General features: G+C 38.2%; 1 protein-coding gene across 3 annotated transcripts in view; it reads right to left on the reverse strand.

Annotated features, from left to right (window-relative positions):
• LOC135195001 (tetratricopeptide repeat protein 1-like) overlaps positions 1–24,879 on the reverse strand; it is a 297,291-nt gene that overhangs the window by 2,628 nt on the left and 269,784 nt on the right. For all 3 annotated transcript variants that reach the window (XM_064221271.1, XM_064221273.1, XM_064221272.1), the window contains 5 exons: positions 17,192–17,367; positions 16,686–16,920; positions 15,875–16,048; positions 11,822–12,007; positions 6,225–6,279 (listed from right to left, as the gene is read on the reverse strand). In XM_064221271.1, coding sequence (XP_064077341.1) covers positions 6,225–6,279; positions 11,822–12,007; positions 15,875–16,048; positions 16,686–16,920; positions 17,192–17,367 — 826 coding nt within the window. The remainder of the gene's footprint in view (positions 1–6,224; positions 6,280–11,821; positions 12,008–15,874; positions 16,049–16,685; positions 16,921–17,191; positions 17,368–24,879) is intronic.

Here is a 24,879-nt window from a genome sequence, read left to right on the forward strand (position 1 = left end):
TGGTACCTCTCCATGTGCGGCTGACATAGTAGGTTGCTCCATTGGGGTAACTCTCTTGGCATGTCTATTAGGAGTTCCAGCAGGTCTGGAAACCACTCTGCCTTCGGCCATAATGGAGCTACCAGGGTCATTTTGAGGTTCTGAGACCGCATTACCCTGTTCAGAACCTGACGAATTAGACAAAATGGAGGAAATGCGTACACGTCCAGATTGTCCCAAGGGTGTTGTAGCGCATCTTCTGCTACTGTCGCTACGTCTGGGACTACCGAACAATACACTTCCAACTTTTTGTTGTACCTGGTTGCGAATAGGTCTATGATCGGCCTATCCCACAACATGAGCATCCTGTCCACTACCTGTTGGTGCAAGGACCACTCCGTTCCCAGTATCTGATCCCTGCAGCTCAACTTGTCGGCCACTATGTTTCTTTTTCCCGGAATATATCTGTCCCTGATGTCTACTAGGTTCTCTACAGCCCACTGATGAAGTTGAACTGTCATCACACGTAACTGCTGAGAAACTAGGCCTCCTTGTTTGTTTATATAAGCTACTACTGTGGTGTTAACACGTTTGACATCAATACCACTTAATGTCCCTTCACTCTCTCCCTGAATTCCTGTAGAGCTGCTTTTAACTCCAGCACGTTTATATGGAGTTCTCTGTCCTCGCAACTCCATTTTGCTGACCCCATCAACTCCTCCATATGGGCTCCCCAGCCTTCAAGTGACGCATCAGAGAACAGCAAGGGGTCCGGGGAGGGTTGTTGAAGGGGGACACGCACCACAACAAGTCTTTCTTCACTTCTGCCGACAAGGGAATTTGCTCGTACGGGTGATCTACTATTGGTAACCAAAACTCCTTCATCCTCCATTGTAGAGATCGAAGGTGTAGCCTTCCTTGTGGTACTAGCTTCTCCAGGGAAGTTAGGATTCACAGTACTACCTGCCACTGCCTTGCTGTCTGTGTTTGTTTTCCCAGAAAGGCATTCACTTGTTTGCATTTCTCTATTCTCTGGTCTTTCGGGAATACTTTGGCTTTTATTGTGTCAATAACCATTCCCAGATACTCCAAATGTTGACTTGGATCCAACTGCAACTTCTCCTGATTTATCACAATACCTAGACTGTGACAAAACTGCAGGAGGGTCGCCCTGTCCCTGAGTAATTTCTCTCTGGACTTCGCTATCACCAGCCAATCGTCTAGATATCTTATTAGCCTGATCCCCTGAGCATGCGCCCACATCGACACGAGAGTGAACACTCTTGTAAAACCTTGAGGAGATGTTGTCGATCCGAAGCACAGGACTTTGAATTCGAAAGCTTTCCCTGCAAGGCTGAAGCGGAGAAATTTCCTTGAAGACTGATGGACTGGTATCTGAAAGTATGCGTCCTTCAGATCGATTGTCAGCATAAAGTCCCTGATCCTGACTGCTTGTAGAACCATTTTTGGAGTTTCCATTTTGAAACTGGTTTTTCTTATAAACAGATTCAATGTTGACAGGTCTATTACTGTCCTCCACTCCCTGTTGGCTTTGGGTACCAGGAAAATCCTGCTGTAAAAGCCTTTAGACGAACTGGATACTTGTTCCACAGCCCCTTTTTCCATCATCATCTTCACTTCCCCTTGCAGAATAATGGCCTTCTGAGATTCCTGAGCATAAGCGAAGTGAGGTAATGGCTGTTCTGTCAGGGCGGGGTTACCTCGAACAGGATCAAATACCCGACCCTGAGAACATCCACCACCCACTGCTCTGCTCCCAGTTCCTGCAACACCTTCCAGTGATTTGCCCGGCAACCCCCCCACCGGTGTGGCCGAGTGATGAGAGGCGCCCATCCTATCTTCTTGAGCCTCTCCCTCTTCCCCTACTCCCCCTTCCTCTGTTGTTTCTATTGTGAAAGGGCCGATGAACTAACCTCTTTGGGGAAGAGGGTCTTGTTGCTCTATTAGGGATGTTATGTCTCACTGTCTTCTTCCGAGGTATTTGCTGTTGCCTTACCTCCATAGAGGTAGCTTGACTGTTAGACGTTTTCCTAACTGCCTGCTGTACCAATCTATCGTTAGTGTCCATCCTTCTTCTATCTATAGCCTCTTCCAGTATGACCTCTGGCAACAGCAATTGCGACTCCAAGATATCCCCATTCCTCATCGCTAACAGGGAATCCAAATCAACAGTGCGGCTTAGTCTAGCCAATGCTGCATCTCTCCTCATTAAGATGATATTTGCCCAAACATTGGCACTTAAGTTTGTCAAGTACGCAATCGCTTTGGAACCTGATTGTACAATGAACAATGATTCATCCACTACCTTTCTTGTCACTTCTGAGGATGCAATCTTCGCCACTGCTGTTGACCAAAGATCTAACCAAGAAGCAGGCTGAAAGACAGAAGAAGCTGTTGCTTCTAACGTAGCAGCCTCTTGGTAAGTCATCGAAGGGCACTCCATTTTAACCTGATCTAAGGTTAATCCAGGCCTTAACCTTACCACATTAGGGTTCACTTGTCTAGACAGCAAAGGGACCGTCGGTGTCGTATAATATTTCCTTTGTTTCATCATTGGAGGAGGAATAAATTTAAATGATCTATTAGATCTTAAGGAATTATCTCTTCCTGCAATCCGTGCGTTTTACGTGTTGTAAAACATGGCAATTCATACGACACCTTGGTATCCCTTTTCAATCCAAATATACCATGTCAATTCCCGGAGGAAGCATACTGGTAGGTTTTTCTGTCTTCTCCGAAAGGTTATTGAATTGACGAATCAAATCAATCACCTCCGCATATGATGCCAGAAACTCTTGGTTTTCTCCTTCCTCCGGCTCTAACATACTGTTCTCCGCCACAGGGGATATTATCTCACCCCTATCCTCAGACAAACGGCCGGGAATTTCGCAGCCGCCTGCCCCTACGGCCTTGGCCTCTTTGATCTCTGATGGCCGCTGCCGGCTCAATCCCTAATTGTCAGCAAGGGAACAAGAACGCCTCACTCTTTCTCTGCTCACGGGTCTAGAGCGAGAATCTCGTCTAGACCTCCAAGATGAAGGCTCCCTTGAAACTGAGATAACTCCGTCTCTATTGGGATTGTTATCGTTTCCGAGCGTCGGAGAATTCGGCCTCGATCTTTCATCCAGACGGACAATGCCTTCCACGAACGTATCAGACGAGGTTGCCAACTTTCTATTCTTCCTTCTTTTAATAGGAGCCTTATCATCCTTTGTTCGTATTTTGAACGGCCTTACGGGCGAAACTGGAACCTGCATTCTATTCTTTGCTGCCCCTTTTCGCCCCCAACGTTGATTTTGCCAGCGGTATCGTAGTCTTTGTAATCTGTACTGGCAACTCCGCGTCGGCCGCTAGTCCATTGGCCGTCGCCTCTCTTGCTTGTTCGGACTCTTGCAAACGGCTTCGTCCGCTAGCTTTGTGCTTACCAGCCACTTGACTTCCCGACTTTCCTGCTGACTGGGATACGACAGTCCTGGTCTGAAGATGAAGAAGAATTCACTCTTCCCCTCTTAGCCCGAGGATCAGTCACGAAATCCCGAATCCTCCAATGCTTGACTGGCGCTCGCCGTGACGTCACCGAACTTAGCGATGACGCCGAACTAGAGGAAGAAGACGAATCACGCCTTTTCTTTTTGTCTTTCTTAGCCATTCTCTTCTGTATATTCTGTAATTTCTTCATTACAGTGTGTACTGCCGAGTCAGAAAGCATATTTGAGTCCGGGTGCAGCGAATTAGGCCAAGAAGCAGTAGTCTGTGACATCATCGCGTCTGCCATATCGGTGTGTGACGTATGTTGTGACGTCACCAATCTTGTAGGGAGAGACTGTGCGGCTTCTGCTGGCATCTGCACGTTTGCCGCCAAACTACCCCCCACATTCTGCATCGCTGTAAACATAGAATTTGATGGCGTAGCCGCGGCATTATTTCCCATAAATTGCAAGCCAGGGGTATGAGGAACATTCAGTGCTGCCGGACCCTGCTGGAATCTTGACACCATATAATGCGCCAGCAAACCCTCCAAGGTTGGTACGCCTGGTAGGCCTAGCGCTGCCCACGTACCTTCCATCCTATGCGCTTCGGGAGCTGGCACCTGGAACAAAGATGGCGATGCTCCCCCCCTACCTGCTGGGAACAAAGGAGCGTACATATTATGCATAAAATTACCCAAAACCCCTCCTGACGTTTCCGATAACGAATCGCTAGGAGAAACCGAAGGGGTATGGGACAAATCAATGCAGGTAGCAAAACATATGGAGCAGTCTGGTTTATTGCCGATACAAAAGAAGCCGGTAAGGTTTGGTCATCCAAAGATGGCGTCACCTCCTCCCTTTTGTACTGGCCTTTCTCATAAAACTTGTTCCACTGTTCCACCGACCAGCCCCGACAAACAGAACATGGATTGGTAATCGTACATACATTTTCCCTGCACCTACTATACGTTGGATGAGGATCTGTCGACACCGAAGTTAGGAATCTAGAACATGGAAAGCCACTGACTCTGGGGCATTTCCTTTGTCTCCTCTTCGAAACGGCAGAAGATCCCAATGGTGAAGCAAAAATTTCCATCATACCACTTATACGCTCTTACCGATCACACTCACACTGAGCACACTCGGAGAAAGAAAAAGTAATAAGAAAAATGAAAAATGAAATGGATAAAAAAACGAGCAAACTGAAAAATGGCTTTAAATCAGATAGACAGTAAACACGTCTTATCTTAAAGGCGGTAGGAATATAACTGGTAGGTCACAGGACGCCGAGGGCATTCTGGGTATACATGCCCCATGACCTGGTATAGATGCCAATAGTCCCTGGATCTCACAAGTGTAATTTTCATTCTACCGGTTTCCAGCTTGGTGCTAGTAAATCCTAATGTTAAGACCGAAGGTTTGTTCCGTATATGAACAAATAAACAATTTAGCTTGTAGGAAAGTCCTTTACAATTACGCAATATCAGTAGGTCAAACTGTCTTTGGAGAACTGTTACAACTACAACATTTTGAAACTACAACCCTGCAGGAGGTAGTGTTGTGGAAAAGGACCAAGGAGTAAAGCTTCGTCCACATGGTCGAACTTAGTTCGATGTGATGTCAGAAGTGGGAAAAGTCCACCTTATCCGCGGTTTCTTCACTTGGCGTCACATCGAACAAAGTCTGTCTAGCAAAGTTCGACTCTGTGAACAGGGCTTAAAGGGCTGTCCACACTAGTGGGCATGACTGACATGTCAGACACTAACATCTATTTATATTTTCTCTCGCTTGTGAAGCAGTTACCAGACAATTGCATCATTCTGGCTCCATACTCGGTCATTCAGTAGTATAGTGGAACAGTGTTTGTCCGTCTGGCAGTGCATATTATGGGAAAGGAACTTATGTAAGTTTAAGTCTAAGTACTATCTTATTCTTGTGGGAAATTTAAAAATCTTTGATCATCATTCGATGTTTGATCATCACTCGATGTCAATTTAACCATCTTGTACGCCAATGACACAAGCTGTGACTCTCCATAATCAGCTTCATAATAAACTGGATCCAACGTGTCTGAGAGGCTCAAACCAAAAATACTGACAATAAGGAAATTATTCAATGCGATGCACTTCATTTAGGCAATGGCAAGTGAAAATCTTTTTGTGTGTATGTAGCAAATGGCTTAGCTAGCTAATAAGGCATAAAAATAAAAATGAAATTAACAAATATATAAAAATTAAAACATGGAAAAAATATATATACTAATACAGATACATACAAAATAAAAATAACAAAAATAAATATAAAATACACAATAAAACTCTTAAATCCACAAATAAAATAAATAATACTGAATATAGGCAGAACCTTGCTACCCAGAAGCTGGCCAATTTTTTAGATTGTATATATATATGCACTACATGGTATTTTACTTACGCAATGGGAAAGTATAAATGGTAAGCTTGAATGGATGAAAGAGATGTTTATCATTTGCATCCCTGTTTTTGGTGAGTTAAAGTCGGGTAAATGAAAATGTAATGGAGGGTTTCATCTTTCAAGCTGGTTTGACTGGGAAGCATTAGCATGGAATAATGCTACTTAAATTAATTGGTTTGTTCATCTATTTGCCTATCAGAAATATAAGCAATGTACTTTACTTTTAATATACTGAGAGAGAATTTTACTACAGTCTACATAAAAGTGAAGGAGTAATTGCATCAATTAGCTGGAAAAATCCTCAAAGGGTAATGTACTCACCCATCATTTCTTCCTTCAACTTTTCATTTCTTTCATTAATCATGTCTGGAAGACGCTGAAAGCATAAAAGACAACATAGAACCAAAGTGTACATCAATATTATTTGAAATAGTTGAGATCTGCAATAATCAAGGATATGTATTTATAATTTCATATACTAAAACACGTGCATACACTCGCATAAAGCCCTTGACATTCAAAATCTCGAATGGCAAATTGTATTCTATAACAGAGTAAATTGCAACAGAGTAATAAAATCTGTGTAGCTATCCTAACACTTGGCCATATGGCCCAATTTCGTAAATGTTTTAATTCATTTAATATAAATCTTCAATCTATATAATTTCTAATAACATAGGCGCATACATTTGCAGGAAGCTCTACCATTAGAAATCTCTAAAAATGGCAAATTGCATTCTATAGTACTACAGTAAACTGCAATAGTACAGCCATATAGCTTGACTATCTCAATTTTTTCAAGTAATTTGTAGTTTTCTAAGATATATAAACCAGAGCCTTTTATGCAAGAATATTCTTCAGCATGAGCTGGAATCAAGCACTTTTTCCTTTGGCAACAGGTACTAAGCTGGGTAGTTGGGGCTGGAGGATGATCAAAGGTTCTGGTTTGTATAGCTATAAAAAAAAATTCACTTTATAAATATAGGATCTGTACCTATGGGAATACAAACCATTTCCTATATGCAGGAGATTCACACCATAGGTAAGAGGAAGGGTCTGAATTGACTGTTGAAGTGAATCTCCACCCAAAATGCCCTGACAGCAAGTGGGGATATACTGACTCCCGTAACTTAATACATATTCAGTCTTGTATAAGATACCAAAGTGATAAAGCCCTGGTTTTGAGAGAAGTTTCTGGATCTTCACTCATAAAGGAAAATTTCAGAGAGCCAAGTGTGACCCCTATTTGGGGTGCAAGTTGGAAGGCAGCTAAAATCTGGTCATTAAAAATTGATGGGTTCTAATCATAATTCCTGCCCCTCAACCCCTACTTAAATCAAGAACTGTGAGAGTTGTATTTTATAAACTGTATCTGTAAGATTTGCTACTATATTGTATAGCTTACCTGCATCTGTCACCATCCCAAAATATACTAGTTGGCAACTTGCCTCAAAAATGGAAAAAAGGAAGAAGAATGAGAGGAACCAGTCACTCTTTCCATTAAAACAAGCCTTATGCCATTGCAGTACCTTATAAGAGATGCTCTCCTGTCTGAGATGAGCTTGGGTGTCTACGCAACCTACTAAGCAGCCATCATTGGTCCCAAGGATAATATATTCTAGGACTTATGGGTGATGTCCCTTGGTTACAGTGAAATTTAGTCTGACATCTCCAGACACCTGCTCTCATTACCTATGCTGCCATAAGTCACTAAATTGTAAGGGGTAGTCCCATTCCCCTGACTTTGTGAACACTCCCCTGAACTGTATGACTTCACTTCACTGGACAAGTCATAAGCCCACCCGATTTCAACATGAAGCCACTTCTTGAGCCTGCCAGTACAACAAGAGCCTGGGTCTTTCTTTGGTAGTACCACATGCCTTGCACCAGAAATAAAAACTCATCCAGAACATCATAAACAAAGTCCCAGGAGAGAGGGAAATGAGAAACTCTTTTATCTCCTGTCAGAAACTGATGGGTTCTGGGTTTTCACTACCAACTCAGGAATATATGAGAACAAGAGATTCCCAACCCTCTGAGGTCCAGGCAAGATAAGAAAGGCCCAGCAGGAAGACAGCGTTGAGTGTAAGATCTCGGTCACAAATCCTCCAAAGGGTTTATACTGCACAAAACTCCTCACAAACACTGATAATTCCACAGAAACAAAGATATCTATGTCCTTCAGTCTAAAGACCTGGCTTGAGAGGGTGATAGCCTTTTAACGTAGAACCTAAGAAGAGCTTGTCTCAACAAAGGTTGACATGGAAGTGTTCCAATCACAAAATGGCCCACTTGGTATCATCAACATAATGGATCATGCTGAATGGAGGAAAGACATAAACATCCAGATTGTCCTAGATGTGCTGAAAGGTGTCTCCCGGGCAAAGGCCACCTTGGGGTTTGGCACAAGGGAGCTAAACACTGGGAGGGAGAATAATTTGAGGCTAACCAATGTTGTATCATTTGCCACTCAAGTGAACACAGGTGGATACATCTCCCTGAGCCTGCTGATACAAGAGTTCAAACAAAAGACTCCTTTGCCTGTAGTCCATAAGCATGCCTAGGTACTTTACTGCTTGGGCATGAAATCTGACTTTTTCCAATTTATCATGATCCCCAAGTTGCGACCTAATGGGAGTTGATGGTCTATGTTCCGGAGGAACTGTGCCTCCGAGGATAACTAAACTAGCCATTTGTCCAGGTAAAGCAACAAGCATGTACCCTACGAATGGGGCCAAGCCAATACCAAGGTGAACCCTTGTGTGAACACCTGAAGGGCAGTTGACAATACACAGCTTTCGATTTTGTAAACAGACATGCTTCCGGGAAGAGTGATGGACGAGCACTTTCCTGATTCACAGACAGCATGAAGTCTTCCAATCCGATAAAATTCAACATAGGTTGTGTTGTTTTCATCTTGATCAGTCTGAAGGGGAAACCTGTTCAACTGGAGGGGAATCAACACCAGTATCTAGTTAAAGAGGCAACTGTTAGTCTGGAGACTGGTCACCTATGAGGTCTAAGTTTCTTGCCAAGGTTTTCTGGAGGTGAGGCCCCCTCACAGGACATAAAGAAAGCTTCAGCTCTCTTCACTGCAATGGAGGGTTTGAAGACCACAGAGGATCACAAACTTCTGGCTGTGTGTGTCTCCTCTTCACTCCTGCCTCTCCCTTACCCTTCAGAAACAGTTAGGAAGTTCCCTAAACCTGACCGTTCTCAAGAAAAATTTTCCCTAAGTGCTGCGCTCTAATGCAAGAGGAAAGTCAGTGCTTTTCCTTCCAACACCAGCAACCTCCTGAACTTTGCTCTTATCTTCAGATGCAACACCAGCAATGACTGTATAATACCTCAAAACGAAGCATTAAGCAAACAAATGTAAGTGAACGAAAAATAATTAATGGACATCAGTTATGGGAAAACAGTGAAAAACATGGAAAGCACAATAACTCTGAAGGAGCAATGGCTGGGCATGCACTATGGGTCTTTTCTCCTTGCAAGATATTCCAAGTTGGTACGACTATACTCTTTTTTTTCCACCTGTCCTCCCGCCTGGTAACACTGCGTCCCGGGCTTGAAATAGTCACGCTATGTGTAAGTTTTAGGTAAATAAAAGGATATCTGGGTGTAAACCTTTGCAAAACTGAAAAAGTGTTTTTAATTTACTGGTATCGCGAATTTAACCACCGTTCAATATTTCAAATCGGATTTATTGTTATTATTGTTGAACGTAAGCTGCCTTTTCGGGGTAGCGAATGGAACAGCCGACACGCAATTCCATTAAACAGATGCTAAATCAAGTTACGACGTATCGTATCTGGTTAAAATGCACTTTATAAAAATTAAAAGTATATACTGTTATACTTACGTGTAATGAAGTACAGTGGTACCTCGAGATACGAAATTAATCCGTTCCGAGACGGCCTTCGTATTATGAGTTTTTCGTAACTTGGAACACATTTTACATGTAAAATGACTAATCCGTTCCAAGCCCTCCAAAAACACCCCAGTAAATTATATTTCCAGGCCTAAAACACATGTTCTAGGGTTACGACGGAAGAAATAGGACTCCAAAAAGGCAAAATACTGTACATACTTGAGTAATATTCAACTGCATGTAATGTTCAATCCCATTTTTACTGCATATATTAGGACTTTATAGCATATGTCCCCCTTTAGACAATAAGCCTAGCCTATGGTTAGCGGTTGCTACTGTAGCCTAGTCTATGATTCTGACATCTAAACCTATGAGCTAAAAGCTTAGAATATGCCAATAAAATGTATAAATAATCAGTATGTATTCATTTCAAATAATTATTAATTAATCATTAACTATAATACACAAACAAACAAAAAACAAACCTTCCGATCGATTGTTTACATCCAGTCTTAGAGTATCGAACGTGCGCCAAGCAATCATTTTTCCTAGCACACAGTAAGCCATAAATTGTCATTAGTATCTCTCTTCAACTAATGAAACCACCAAACAGTATAATAACCATTCATTTCTATTCTTTATTCTATCTTTACCTAATGAAGATACCGAGTTACTGACAGCTATAATGAAACATGCGTATAAGTAACGTAATAATAAACAGAAGAGAATTCTAAAAAATACGTATTTGTTGGCAGTCTGATTTTATTTTATATTTTATGATATCTAATTCACAATTTTTTTTATTAAATGTATTGCATGTACTCATTTCAAATAATTATTAAGTAACCATTAACTATAATAAACAAACAAAAAAAAGCTTCCAAACGTCTGTTTACATCCAGCACTTACGAGTATCGAACGATCGCCAAGCAATCACTTTTACACAGTAAGCCATAAATTTTCATTATCTCTCTTCAACTACTGAAACTACCAAACAGTATAATAACCATTCATTTCTATTCTTTATTCTATCTTTACCTAATGTTTTCTTTATTAAATGTATTGCATGAATAAGTTTTTCAATTTACAGCAACCTTTTACCAATAGAATACTTAAAGCACAAGGGGTAGATGCTGACCAATAGGAGAGCAGGACCTTATGGGGTGACTAGCATCAGGAACCAATGGGAGAGCGGGAGGATGGTGGCGAGTTTACTCAGTTAGCGGCGCGGGAGTTTTAAAATTGTTCTCGGTGGTCCGGGCGAATCTCGGGACTTTACAGCAACAACCTTTTAAGTTGAGCCTTTCGTATCTCGAGGTACTACTGTAATACGTAGCTTAGTAGCAGAGTAGGTGTGGTCCAATAAGTTGACATCTTGCCGTAGTGAACAGCGAGAGAAGCAATTTTCCTGCCACTGCGTCTGGCTGTTCCATTCGCAGCTTACAGTCAACAATAATAAAAATATCCTATTTCGATATTAATGGTGTAATTCGCATACAGTAAATTATTAAAACACTTTTCAGTGGCAAATGTACACCCAGATATCCTTTTATTTACCTAAACCTTACACATAGTGTAACTATTTAAAGCCTGGGACACAGTGTTACCAGATGCAAACACCACAGGCAGGTGGACAGATGGAAAAAAAACAGAGTATAGTAAGGAAAATCTATGATTAATGCATTAGCAGAAAAGGTATTTTACTGAAACAATATTGATTTTCTGTGTAACAATAGTATGGGTAACAAACTCTATGTTTACATTTGCTGTCCTCCAGCCCATCACCACAGGCCTTTATACAGCTATGCAGGAAGATAGTATTAAAGACCAAGCTACAAGACAGTATAAAATGTCCCTTGGTTCAGGATTCATCTTCCCAATCCTACCTTACTTTAACATCATTTTTGGCAGTACAGAGACATATTTCTTGTACACAATACATGTGAACATAAGTTTATTATTAATTTAATTGTGTGGAATAACTTCAAACACCCACAACAAATCATAAATCAGGGTTACAGTGATAAAACATGATGATTCTTACCCTAACAGCCTGAAGTGCTTCTTGGTTATAGGAATCAAGCTCTAAAACTCGTTTAAAGTCTTGAAGTGCATCGTCTAACTGTTCAGTTTCTTCATTAAGAGTTGCTCGCCGAAGAATAGCTTTCAAATACGTTTCATCGAGATCTATTGCTTTGCTGCAGTCCTTTATAGCTTCCTTTTTAAGATCCTGCACCAAAGAAAAATACAGACAGACTACTGTCAGAAAAACAACACAATTTCATCTGTCTTATATAACAAAACATCAATTAAATCTTTTACATTAGAAATTCAATACAAAACTTTAACCTACTGTTTGTTAAATGATGCTATGCATAACAATTTAAACAGAATTTTACAACAATTCTATATCAAATGTAAATTTCCAGAAAGTGCTTTCCATGCTTGCCTAATCTAAAACAATTCATTAACTTACATATATATATATATATATATATATATATATATATATATATATATATATATATATAAATATATATATATATATATATCTATCTATATCTATCTAGATCTATCTATATATATATATATATATATATATATATATATATAATATATATATATATATATTATATCTATATATATATATATATATTATATATATATATATATATATATATATATATATATATATATATATATATATATATATATATATATATATCTATATATATATATATATATATATATATATATATATATATATATCTATATATATATATATCTATATATATAATCTATATATATATATATATATATATATATATATAATATATATATATATATATATATATATATATATATATCTATATATATATATCTTATATATATATATATATATATATATATATATATATATATATATATTATTATATATCTATATAGATATATAATCTATATATACTATATATATATATATATCTAAATATACTATATATTCTATATATCTATATATATATATATATATATAATATATATCTATATATATCTATATATATATATCTATATATATATATATATATATATATCTGATAATCTATCTATATATATATACTCATATATATATATATATATATCTATATCATATATCTATATATATCTATATCTATATATCTATATATATCTATATCTATAATATATATATATATATATATATATATATATATATCTATCTATATCTATATATCTATCTATATAATTCTACCTAGATATCTATTATATCTATCTATATATCTAGATATCTATATATATCTCTATATCTATATATATCTCTATATCTATATCTCTATATCTATATATCTATCTCTATCTATATCTATATATATATATATATATATATATATATATATATATATATATATAATATATATATAGGCAGAAAATCCAAGCACTTTCGTCTTCACTAAGACATTGTCAAGGAACAAATGAAATACAGTTGGGAAGAAAGTTATCAGGTAAACAACAAGATCAAGAGTACCAGATGGTTAATTGTCAAAAGGGTAAAAATTAAAGAGATAATCCAGGATTATAGGATATCACACAGTCACAAACTTAAATATAGATTTAACCCAAACAGAAACTACGTGTTGTTAGTCCAAAACATGTAAAAACTTAATATATTACTTTTGTTGCTTATTCTATTTATCTACAACTTTTTTCATTGTGAAGGCACCAAGTTTAAATAAACCAAGACTTAAATTTAGAACATTTCCATTATTTGACTTGATGAAACAAAATTCAATGATATTCCTTTTAACTTTGTCATTACATGGGATTAAGGCTCGTGCTTGACTCCAGTTAATGGGATGATCTAAATCTCTCATATGTACGAATAATGCATTTGATATTTGCCCAGTCCTCACAGAACATTGGTGCTGTTTGAGACATTGTGAAAGAGGTTACCGGTTTGTCAGAATAGACTTTATCACACATTTTGCAAGGAATTTCATATATGCAGCCTGGAAGATCTTCAGGAGAATTTTTTATTACTAAACTCTTGACATTATTACTGAAAACAACATTTATGTTAAAAAGCTTTAAAATTCTAGGAATTCCTAAAAACCTTTCACCATAGGGTAATTTTAGAATGTTATGCTTACCAAATTCAAGTTTGTCATTAGTTAAATAAAAAATTTTTCTAGCTCTTTTCCATGCCACATCTACAAAAGTCCTTGGGTATTTAAGTTTCAAGGCAATATCATAAATAGTTTTAATATCAGTGTCAATAAACTGCGGGCTACAGACATGTAAAGCCCTTAGGAACATCCCAGAAAAAGCAGAGAATTTAACATTTTATGATTGGAGTAGTAATGAACAAAAGAGGCAATATAACTTTTTGGGGCAAAATTCTTGGTAAGAGTTATATGGTTTAGGAATGTGGATGATATTTTTTGTATTTGGCCAGTTCACGAAAATCTCCAGGAATTCCTTAATAATCTCAATAATTTAGTCTCTTCTATAAAATTTACAGTAGAGGAAGAAAGAAATTGTAATTTGAATTTTCCTGATGAAACTGTCCATAGAAATGATAGAAATTTCACCTTTTCAGTCTCTCAGTAATCAGCTAACATTGTCTCTTTTGTTCATTACTACTCCACCATCAAAATGTTAAATTCTCTGTTTTTTCTGGGATGCTCCTAAGGGCTTTACGTGTCTGTAGCCCACAGTTTATTGACGCTGATATTAAAACTATTTATAATATTGCCTTGAAACTTAAATACCCAAGGACTTTTGTAGATGTGGCATAGAAAAGAGCTAGAAAAAAATTTTATTTAACTAATGACAAACTTGAATTTAGTAAGCATAACATTCTAAAATTACCCTATGATGAAAGGTTTTTGGGAATTCCTAGAATTTTAAAGCTTAAAGCTTTTTAACATAAATGTTGTTTTCAGTAATATTAATGTCAAGTGTTTAGTAATAAAAAATTCCTCCTAAAGATCTTCCAGGCTGCATATATGAAATTCAATTCCTTGCAAAAAGTGTGATACATAAAGTCTATTACAGGACAACCGGAAAATCTCTTTCACAAAGTCTCAAACAGCACCAATATTCTGTGAGGACTGGGCAAATATCAAATGCATTATTCGTACATATGAGAGATTTAGATCATAATATTAACTGGAGTCAAACAAGAGCCTTAATCCCATGTAATAACAAAGTTAAAAGGAATATCATTGAATCTTGTTTCATCAAGTCAAATAATGGAAATGTTCTAAATTTAAGTCTTGGTTTATTTAAACTTGATTGCCTCATAATGAAAAAAAAATTGCTTTGGACTAGACAATAAGTTGTAATTTCTGTTAGGGTTAAATCTATATTTAAGTTTGTGACTGTGTGATATCCGATAATCCTGGTTTATCTCTTTAATTTTTACCCTTTTGACAATTAACCATCTGGTATTCTTGATCTTGTTATTTACCTGATAACTTTCTTTTCAACTGTATTTCATTTTTTTCCTTGACAATGTCTTAGTAAAGATGAAAGCGCTTGGATTTCTGCCTATCATTTTCCTGTGGTATTTGCTTATTTAATGCTCTTACTTTTATATGTTCACAAAATATGGAGAGAGGAAAATCCAAGTGCTGAATAGCTGCTTGAACTCATATCAAACCTTAGGCATTCCTATTAAACAATCTTATATCTGCTATAGGGTTATAAACAATACAGCAATTTCATCTTGAAAGAACACTTGAAAGTTTTGTACAACAACCTTTGTTAAGTACCTCAAATTTCAAGAACATTAACTTTTCATTATAGCAATACTACACTATGTACAATTGTATCCCTTACGCATAATGCTCTTATGAAATCACTAGCACAATCACCCATCTCTATTCATAGCTAAAGACTGAGAGACTATGAAAGGAAAAGTGTGACCTACCCTGATGGGGAAACGGTTTCTTCTCACCAATTAAGACAGTTTGAGCAGCTATTTAGTTGTACTAGATATACCTTTGCCCTTATCCTGAGTAAACACACTAAAAATTGAGAGGTTGGTAAATATATAATACATAAAATTTTCAGTATAACATACTATCTTTGCTTTGGCAGCAGCTCTATTAGCAAAGAGAATTGCTCGATCTTTGGGAAATGAAATGGGGCATATTCTGAGCCCTGCTGTGTATGCCGTTACTGCCTCAGTAAAAACACCTGCTTTGAAGTGACTGTTCCCAGTTTCCTTGTGTTTCAAACTTTCATTTCTCTTTTCCTGCAAAAAAAAAAAAAAAAAGTTTCATTAGTAAATAGGTAACATTACCATAGGAAGGTAGTTCTCAACTACTATCAGATCCCTTCTACCAAATTTCTTACCTATCAATTATGTTTATCATAGTTTTTTAGGCTGCCTTTCTAAAAGTGATGCATTTAGAAAATATATGCTATCTCTTAAACTGAACGATATATGGGTACGTAAAGGTTTACATTGTTGCTGGAAATTATATGGTACTATTACTGTTCAAGAGTTAGGCTATAGTAGCCTGTAGGGTCTATAACTTGAATGATTGATTTTGCTGCTCAGCAGAAGCCTACAACTCAAAAGCAGCTGATGAGCTGGGGGCTACTTTAAGACTAAGTAAATGACAAATCTTAAATTATTCCAGAACAAACATTTATATAATTAACTTTCATTATAATCAGTCATACAAACCCAAGCTTCAAATTTCAGGAAAAAACTCTAGTCTTACCAAATTCATGTGTGGTATACAGTATTCAGTTACATATTACAATGGTCGAGATCATAGTATTGTATTAAGCTGTAAATGTAGCTATTACTACCTAAGAAGACTACTTAGCAAACAGCAACAACACTAAAATCAGACCAAGAGAAAACTTCAACCAGATCTTACATTTTTCTCCTCTTCACTCATGGATAACTCTAAATCTTTGAGATACTCCTCATTCAGGAATTCTTCCTCCTCATCATCCTCGTCAGGCGAATTGCCAATATCTTCTGGCTTGACACCACGGATAAAATTTGCCTCATCTGATGGGGTACTGTCTGTGACATGTCCTTCCTGGCCATCTGGTTCTATAACCTGACCATTAAAATTCAACCCTTCACACAATCTGTCATTACCCACCCTAAAAAAAATAAGGCATATTATGACTAGAATATTACTAAAATATGTTACTTAAATATCTAAGTCAGTAGTATACAATTACTTAATCGGAACTTGATGATTCATTGATTCATAAAACTCTAAGGACTTAATGGACTGAAGTTTGAATTAATTCACAACTACAAACATCCGATAAGTCACAGGAAATAGTATGTTACAGCATGCAATATCTAAAAATATTGTTAGGTATATCAAATATATCATTTACACACTACAATACTGTAACTTCCTACACATGCTGTGGGCTGTCATCAGGATCTGTTTCTTCAGCATCAACTGAATGGAAAGAATCGGCACTGGCATCACTTCCTGGAGAAGGGTGTCGTAATCTTTTATTTTCTGAAGTATCTGTAAGATCAACCTTGGACAACTTCTCCTCTACACCTTTTACCTGGTCTTCTGACATTTTCTGGAATGACAAGTAACACTTCATAAAACATGGTGTCCTATGTAGTGTAGTGTAAAGTGCACAAAACAGTACAGGATTACAAATTAATGATTTTAGTGGGAGTCAAAATAAAAAATGACCATCCAATGCAAGTGAAGACTACAGAATTTTGTTCCTCATCATATGTAAGCAACTGTAGACACCACCCTACTTACAAACTTTCAACTTACAAACAGGATAAAAAATTAAAACTGTGTTTAAAGCACTCCCTTTTGCCATTTGTAAGTCCCAACTTTGTTTTGAAAATCCCACCATACATTCAGAAAGGCCTATCATACATGACCAGGACCACAATGCATATTTCAGCATAAGCATTCAGACAAAAGAACAGCATTTCTTTAAGGTTGGGTCTTTTCTCTTGATCACAAGGCTCCATTGGCTACTGATAAACTATAAGAAAAACAAATTAGAAAACTGTGGCAAGCAGAACTGATTATGTCAATCCATTCACTGTAGTATAATGCCTCATGTGAGCCTGTGCCTATTACTCTGAATTTTATGTTTCAGGAGTTATCTGCCAGTAAAACCTAGAGTTATCTGCCTGTGAAACCTAACATTGAGAAGTTTGTTTTACTTATTTTATTTCTGAAAATTTTATTGTTAATTATTTTTTTAATATTAAAATTAGTCATGTTTTAGATTCTTTTAATTTGGGGATTTACCATTTTTTTTTACAAATTAATTTCTGGGTTCGACCTGTGTTCGCCGGTGAAAAGTCCCTGTAGCTCACTTTTCTAAGTATAAATAGATTCTAAACATACCAGAGAAAAAAGCTAGCATGGTATGCTGAGGTTACTACCCTCGCGCAAGCACCCAAAGGGTGTCGTGTATAAAGTATAATGCGAGTGGAAGCCACTATTCACAGGTCTTCTGCCAATTAGAGGATTTCTTTCCAAAATCCCTCTCTTGGAGAGAGCCATTGCAACGGCCACTCCCCCCCCCTCGCTCCCGCTACTACTACTACTACTACCCAACTCACACGCCATCTAGCATTCCTGCTTTATAATGAATATAAAAATAAAAATACTGAAGGATAAATAAATAATATTTTTTAACATTTTATATATATTTTTTTATTTTTCGCTTATGTTCTATTTTTTCCTTTTATAAAATTTGCGAGGGAGTTAACCTAAGGTTATGAGGAAATGTCTCCTTTGTTCCTGGGACTACCCTTAACAATGGTCACAGATCAGTGGTCATTTGTAATCATGACGTTAAGTTAATTACATATAGCTATAATTACAATCAACAATCACTGATCTGTGGGGTAACAGCTTATTAATATATTGAGACATACCTAAATTATGAAATAAAGTTATGGTATATATTTTACAAGTAGTGTCCCTATGGTTAACCGTTAGTCTAGTTTGTCCTTATTCGCAATTGTTTTGTAGGTACCATACACAAATACTCATGACCAAGCCTATTGATTCAAAATTGCCTAATAACAATGAAGAGAAGACAGGATTTACTTATAATACAAATATTCAGTCAAAAACAAGATAGAGTTAGGTTAGGATAAGTATTTTATAACAATGGATTACTAGGTTAGGATAAGTATTTTCAAGCAGCAGCTTACTATAGAAGTTTTATTTCTTTTCCATTGATTAGGCAAATAATGATGCATGTCGCCTATATTTCTCATTCCTGCTCTTCAGCTTACCACAAGACTAATAGATATTTCATGATTACTCCTTACATTATGCTCTTTAGTTCATGTTTTTCACTACCAAAACCTTAATTTGCTGCTGTGGTAAACTCCACATGGGGTATTACCTTGGAAATCAATTTTTCATATTAAAAATTTACCATTATATTTTGTAGGTCGACTGTAATCATAACCACAAAACTGATATGTTAGGTATTTTATGCTGGCCATCCTGGAATGCTATTCCACATGCAGTTTTACAGGGAAGCTTTTGGTAAAAAATGAGTTTCTTTCACTGAGAGGGTCTGGGAACCCACCTAAGTAATACGGCCTTCTAGGTTGAGTTAGGTTAGTATAGTTCCTTTTATATTAGGTTTTCTTAGCCAATCTCTTCTTGAACATATGGCTCCCATATCCTATGCATATGCACAAAACTATTCCAGGGTAGCCATCATAACATGATGTGTTCCCTCTCCCTTTGCTTTACCCCACCAAAAAAAAACCGTTCCCAAAAGGTCCCCGATAAAGAATAGTTGAATATAGTATTTAGGCCAAAGGCCAAGCACTGGGATCTATGAGGTCATTCAGCACTGAAACGGAAATTTAGAGTTAAAGGTTTGAAAGGTATAACAGGAGGAAAAACCTCACATTTGCACCATAAATCAATTGTTAGGAGAGGGTGGAGAGTAAGATGGAAGAAAGAGAATAAGAATGTAGGTACAGTAAAAGTAATGAGAGGGGTGGCAGCTAGGGGTCGAAGGTATGCTACAAAGAACCTTAAGTAATGCCTACTCACTGACGGCGCTAACCCTCCTACGGGGTCCCCAATAAAGATGTATGGTCAGTAATAGCTAACTGACTAACAATAGCTAAACAACACCACTTAGTAGTACTTCATTAGCAATGGTAAAAGTATAGGAAAATTCAATTTCCAAGGTAATAAACTGTGTAGAGCTGTTCCCTACTTTTATCTTATTTAAGATTTCCTTCATTATTTTCTGTCACACATCTAGGCTAAAATACTTTTATCTGTATTACTAAGTTGTCATATAGACAAAATTATTAGCTGCAATAAAATAGCCTATGGCCTAGGCCCAATTTTTTTAATGAAAATTAATTAATTTTTACAAGAATTTTCTTCACTATCTTATGACTAGCCTGTAACATACCACAACAGTATAGCCTAGCTACTACTATGGCCTACTAGGTATTTATATAGGGTAAACAAACACGGATGATCCATCGTCATCACACTAGCCAGGCCTTATTCATTCGATATTTAATTGGTGAAACAAGAATACAATTACAACTCTAAGCAAACCATTCAAAAGATTGAAGTTTCATCAACATAATGTCATATATGAACGTCCCATACGAACTAAAATAAGCATGTGACGATCTTCGTGAAATATGTTTTCAAGGCAGTTTTGAAATCCAATATGGCGACGGTGGTGTGGCTGGCCGGTCTAATCACAGACTGTCCGCCATCTTTCCCAGCACTCATTGGAACAATGTTAGCGTATATATGTAACGTTTATTGATCTCACTCAAGATTGCAGTTGTAATCAGCACAATAAAACAACATTTTGTTGCCTATATTAGTAAAAGTATGAAACTTATTATTCCCAGGGTCATGGTTTGAACTGAATTCTATTTTACCTTGTAATAGGTGGTTTTATCCTTACTGCCATCACAACTGAAACTCCACAGTGCTTATTTGATTGTAATTACTATACAAATTTTGGTCTTAATTCACTCCACATTGCACTTGAACCATGTTGCGCTCACTCAACAAACAAAGTTACGAGCAGCACCAGATAACACTGTTTATGATGTGCAAAGCTTTATTTACTCATTATTTAGTTTAAATTTACTTTGTTATTTCAAAATGTTTATTTAATTCATGTCTAGTATTATACCTTTTTTGCAACCAAATTACCCTGAAAAATTATAGATATTTCTAAAGTAGACACAGACACAATCCAATGTTTCTAACCTTGTCGTACGTCTGGCTGCCGAAAAATATCGCGGAGCAGATGACGATTAGTGGATTATTATTATTATTATTTTTTTTTTTTTGCTAGCACTTTTCATTGATTTAAGTCTATACAGGCAGTCCCCGGGTTACGACAGGGGTTCCGTTCTTGAGACGCGTCGTAAGCCGAAAATCGTCGTAAGCCGGAACGACGCTTGGAAATATGTCTTAAACTAATAAAAAGTTATAAAAACCTTACTTGTAATCCTTTGGTTACACTACATGTTGTTTCCTGTAGTTTTATGTACAACCTGGAGTTATTTTCATAAAAGAATGCTGGTTCTTGAAGGTAAAAACTATTGTAATCCTCTGGTGACACTACATTCTTGAAGTTTTATGTACAACCTGGAGTGATTTTGCAAAATCTTGAGGGCTACAAGAACAGCTGATTACTATTTACGTATCATATAGACTAATTAAAGTTAATGTATCTTTAAATAGGCTTATATATTAGTATCAACAAAACATTTCCTGCCATGAGTCAGAGGCCGTTTAATGAAACGAACACTTCTCTGTCCTATCTGTTCAGAAAATAAACGTTACGTCAATCCCCGAGACCATTGTTGCCAAAGCGTCTCTCTCTCTCTCTTCTCTCTCTCTTTCTCTCTCTCTCTCTCTCTCTCTCTGATCAAATTACATTGGAAACTTGACATACGATTGCCCTAATATACGAATGTTTTGAGATACAACAGAAAATTTGCGAAAATACAAGCTTTGATATACAACGAAATATTTGAGATACGATTTTTGCGATGAGTGTTAGTTGTATAGGCGACCGATAAATGGCGTTTCAGTCTGTTTGTTTGTTGGTGCTGCATGTTAACACGTCGTTGTTTAGTTCGTTGTATTTGCGCCTATTTTTCGTGTTATTTTGTCTATTTTATTATTAACCATGGGTCTCAAAGCTAAAGACAAGCAGTGTAAGAAAAAACCCAAGAAAATGATTTCGATGGAAGCAAAACATGAAATATAGCAAAGCATGAACGTGGCGTTCGTATCGTCGATTTGGCAAACGAGTATGGTCGAAATCCTTCTACAATATCCACGATCATCAAGCAGAAGGAAGCTATAAAAACCCCCGAGACCATTGTTGCCAAAGCGTCTCTCTCTCTCTCTCTCTCTCTCTCTCTCTCTCTCTCTCTCTCTCTCTCTCTCTCTCTCTCTCTCTCTGATCAAATACGTACTGGATAATGTCTCTCTTTGGATACTTCGATTTTGCCAAATATGACAATTTGTCGAAAATTGCATTTTTCCTAACTATACAAACCTGAGGTCCTTTAACCAATAGGAAGTAGCTAGCGGCAGCTGGAACGGTCGTAAGCTTCGAACGGGGAGGGGAGAACGGTAGTTAACTGCTTGTCCGACAGTCGCGCGCCGCGCGACTGGGAGGTAAACAAATCACTTTTGCTTTTGGCCCATGCAAAATACGCAGAGTGAGGGGTGGCATGAGGAGGGACTGTATGTAAAGGACCTCAGGTTTGTATAGTTAGGAAAAATGCAATTTTCGACAAATTGTCATTTGTTCCGATACGTAATACAAACCATCGGTCCTTTAACAATAGGAAGACTCTTCTTCTGGTGGGAGGAATCTGAGTCTTTGATGAACAGACTGGTGTTCGTCCATCCCTGGAATGCCTCCCTGGTCGTAAGAGCGAGGGAGGGATCCAAGCCTCTGTCCGATTGATCGGGGTGTGCACCGCAGGATCAATGGTCAGACCTCTGGGCGCCGAGTACTAGAGAGAGGCAAGCGTATCTCTTCGTACCAGCAAGCAAGAACTTGTTCCTGTTTGCAAGAGGCAACATAAAGTATGGGTTGTCTCAAGCTGGCATCCACTTCCTCCCCCTTGTTGGAGGAAAGTGTGGTGGATATACGCTCCTATCCTAGTGAAAGGGATAGGATGGGGGCTCTTGTTGAGGTAGCTCAACCTGCATCTTGTCCTTATCCAGCAGGGTGACGACCGTGTCCCTCTAACCACAGGTAGAGGGGAAGAGATGGGAAGAGGAGCCAGTCACACTCTCATTCACCATCCATTCCTACGGTCACACTAGGACTCGATGCTGTTCAGCCTGCGAGGGTCTGGGTTCGCTACACAACGTGTTGAGCCGCCACCACGGGTCCCAAGGAAAAAGATCCAAGGACCTGTGGGCAATATCCCGAAGGTAGAAGGAAGGGCATGTGGTCTGGTTGGACCAGACCCCTGCCTTCAGTACCTGCGCCAAGGAGAAGTTCTTGTGGACAAGGCAGCATCTCCTTCGCATCGAAGGCGGTTGAAGTCCATTAGGGAGGGGATTGTGAACGACTCGAACCAATCGTCAGGGACCGAAGGGTTCTGAGTCTTCGCTACGAAGTTCGGTACGAAATCGAGCGTCACGGATCCCCATCCCCTGGGTGCCTGACTTCGCAGGAGAAGTCATGCAGTTCCTCAGAGGAAAAGAAGGAAATAGTCGCATGACCTATCCCTCTTCTCTACTTCGGTGATGTCCAGTACCCATACTGGTCTGTCCGTTAGCAACGAAGTCTCTCGCATCCTCCTATCCCATGCAGCGAAGTTTCTCGGTAGTGGATAGGACACCGACACTCCATGGTGGGTGTCAATGGTATGGGTACTGTGACAAGCTATTAAAACGAAGTAATGGTTGCTGTGTAACAACCGAACTAAGTCAACAGCGTAATTCGTAAACTGACTCGGGCGCTCTGACAGCTGCCGACTGACTGCGTTCGGTAGGAGGCAAGTTGTCAAAGCATCCGAGTAAGTCACGTGACCTTCGCCTTTAAAGGGTTATGCGAGAGACCAAACAAATGATGTATTGTTTGTCACCAATGCCGGACAGCGAGGTGATGATTCTCTTAAGGCATGTACCCAACAGGCGAAAGTCAATTGCCTTCTAGAGACCGAGGTCCCTGAAGGTAAAACATCTCATGTTTGTTGAATCTCAGCTAAGGAGAAACAACACTATGTACCTTTGAAGACGAAGGTAGATATTGAATGCAACCTACGTCTTCACATATGAATCGAGAGAATGATCTCAAGATTCATAACCTGTGCTTACAAATGAATGCTGAAAACGCTACCGCTATTTCATTGCTGTCCGGTGAGAAGTCGTAGTTGCAATGAAAGCGGGGCGTTCTTCGGTAATGAAAACACAGGTGAAAGCCGCCTGAAGAAACTGCTTCTCATGGGCTGAACATTTGGAGGTAGAGCTGTCAGTCGGAGAGTAGGCGATGTCTTCTGACACTCTTGTAATTCGGGTTGAACAATGAACAATTGTACACCTACGAATACGAGATATTTTGAAGACAAACTCAGATGTCTGCAAAATCATTCGCATTATCGCAGTGCGATGCAGCGGGAGACTTGTACAGACTTCTGTTACCGTGCGGTAAACAGAAAGATGAAAGAGTCCAAGAGATACTCTGTTGAAAATTCTCGCAATGTCGAAGGCGATGGAATCCAGCGTCACCGCAGTAGATGGTCCTTCATTATTGCGAGAATCCCCGTTAATCAGAGACCTAAGTCCATGATTGTTAGGCAGAGATATGGTTCGGTAGTCAATCAAGCAGGGGAGAGAGAGACATACATGACCGTGAATCTCGGAGGCCAGCTGATACTGAGCTGCTATGAGGCAGTTCAATACGCAGTGGTTGAGCCTGCTGACTCGTCATCCTGAGTTGCCAGGTAATCCATTATTCCACGAAGGAATGCGTTCGGCTAGAAACTACCGAGCATAAAAGATATGCTCGGGCAATTATATTTAGGAGAAACGAATTTCGGTAAATATAAAAGTTGAA

Source organism: Macrobrachium nipponense, chromosome 15, assembly GCF_015104395.2.
Source record: "Macrobrachium nipponense isolate FS-2020 chromosome 15, ASM1510439v2, whole genome shotgun sequence".
Taxonomy (NCBI): domain Eukaryota; kingdom Metazoa; phylum Arthropoda; class Malacostraca; order Decapoda; family Palaemonidae; genus Macrobrachium; species Macrobrachium nipponense.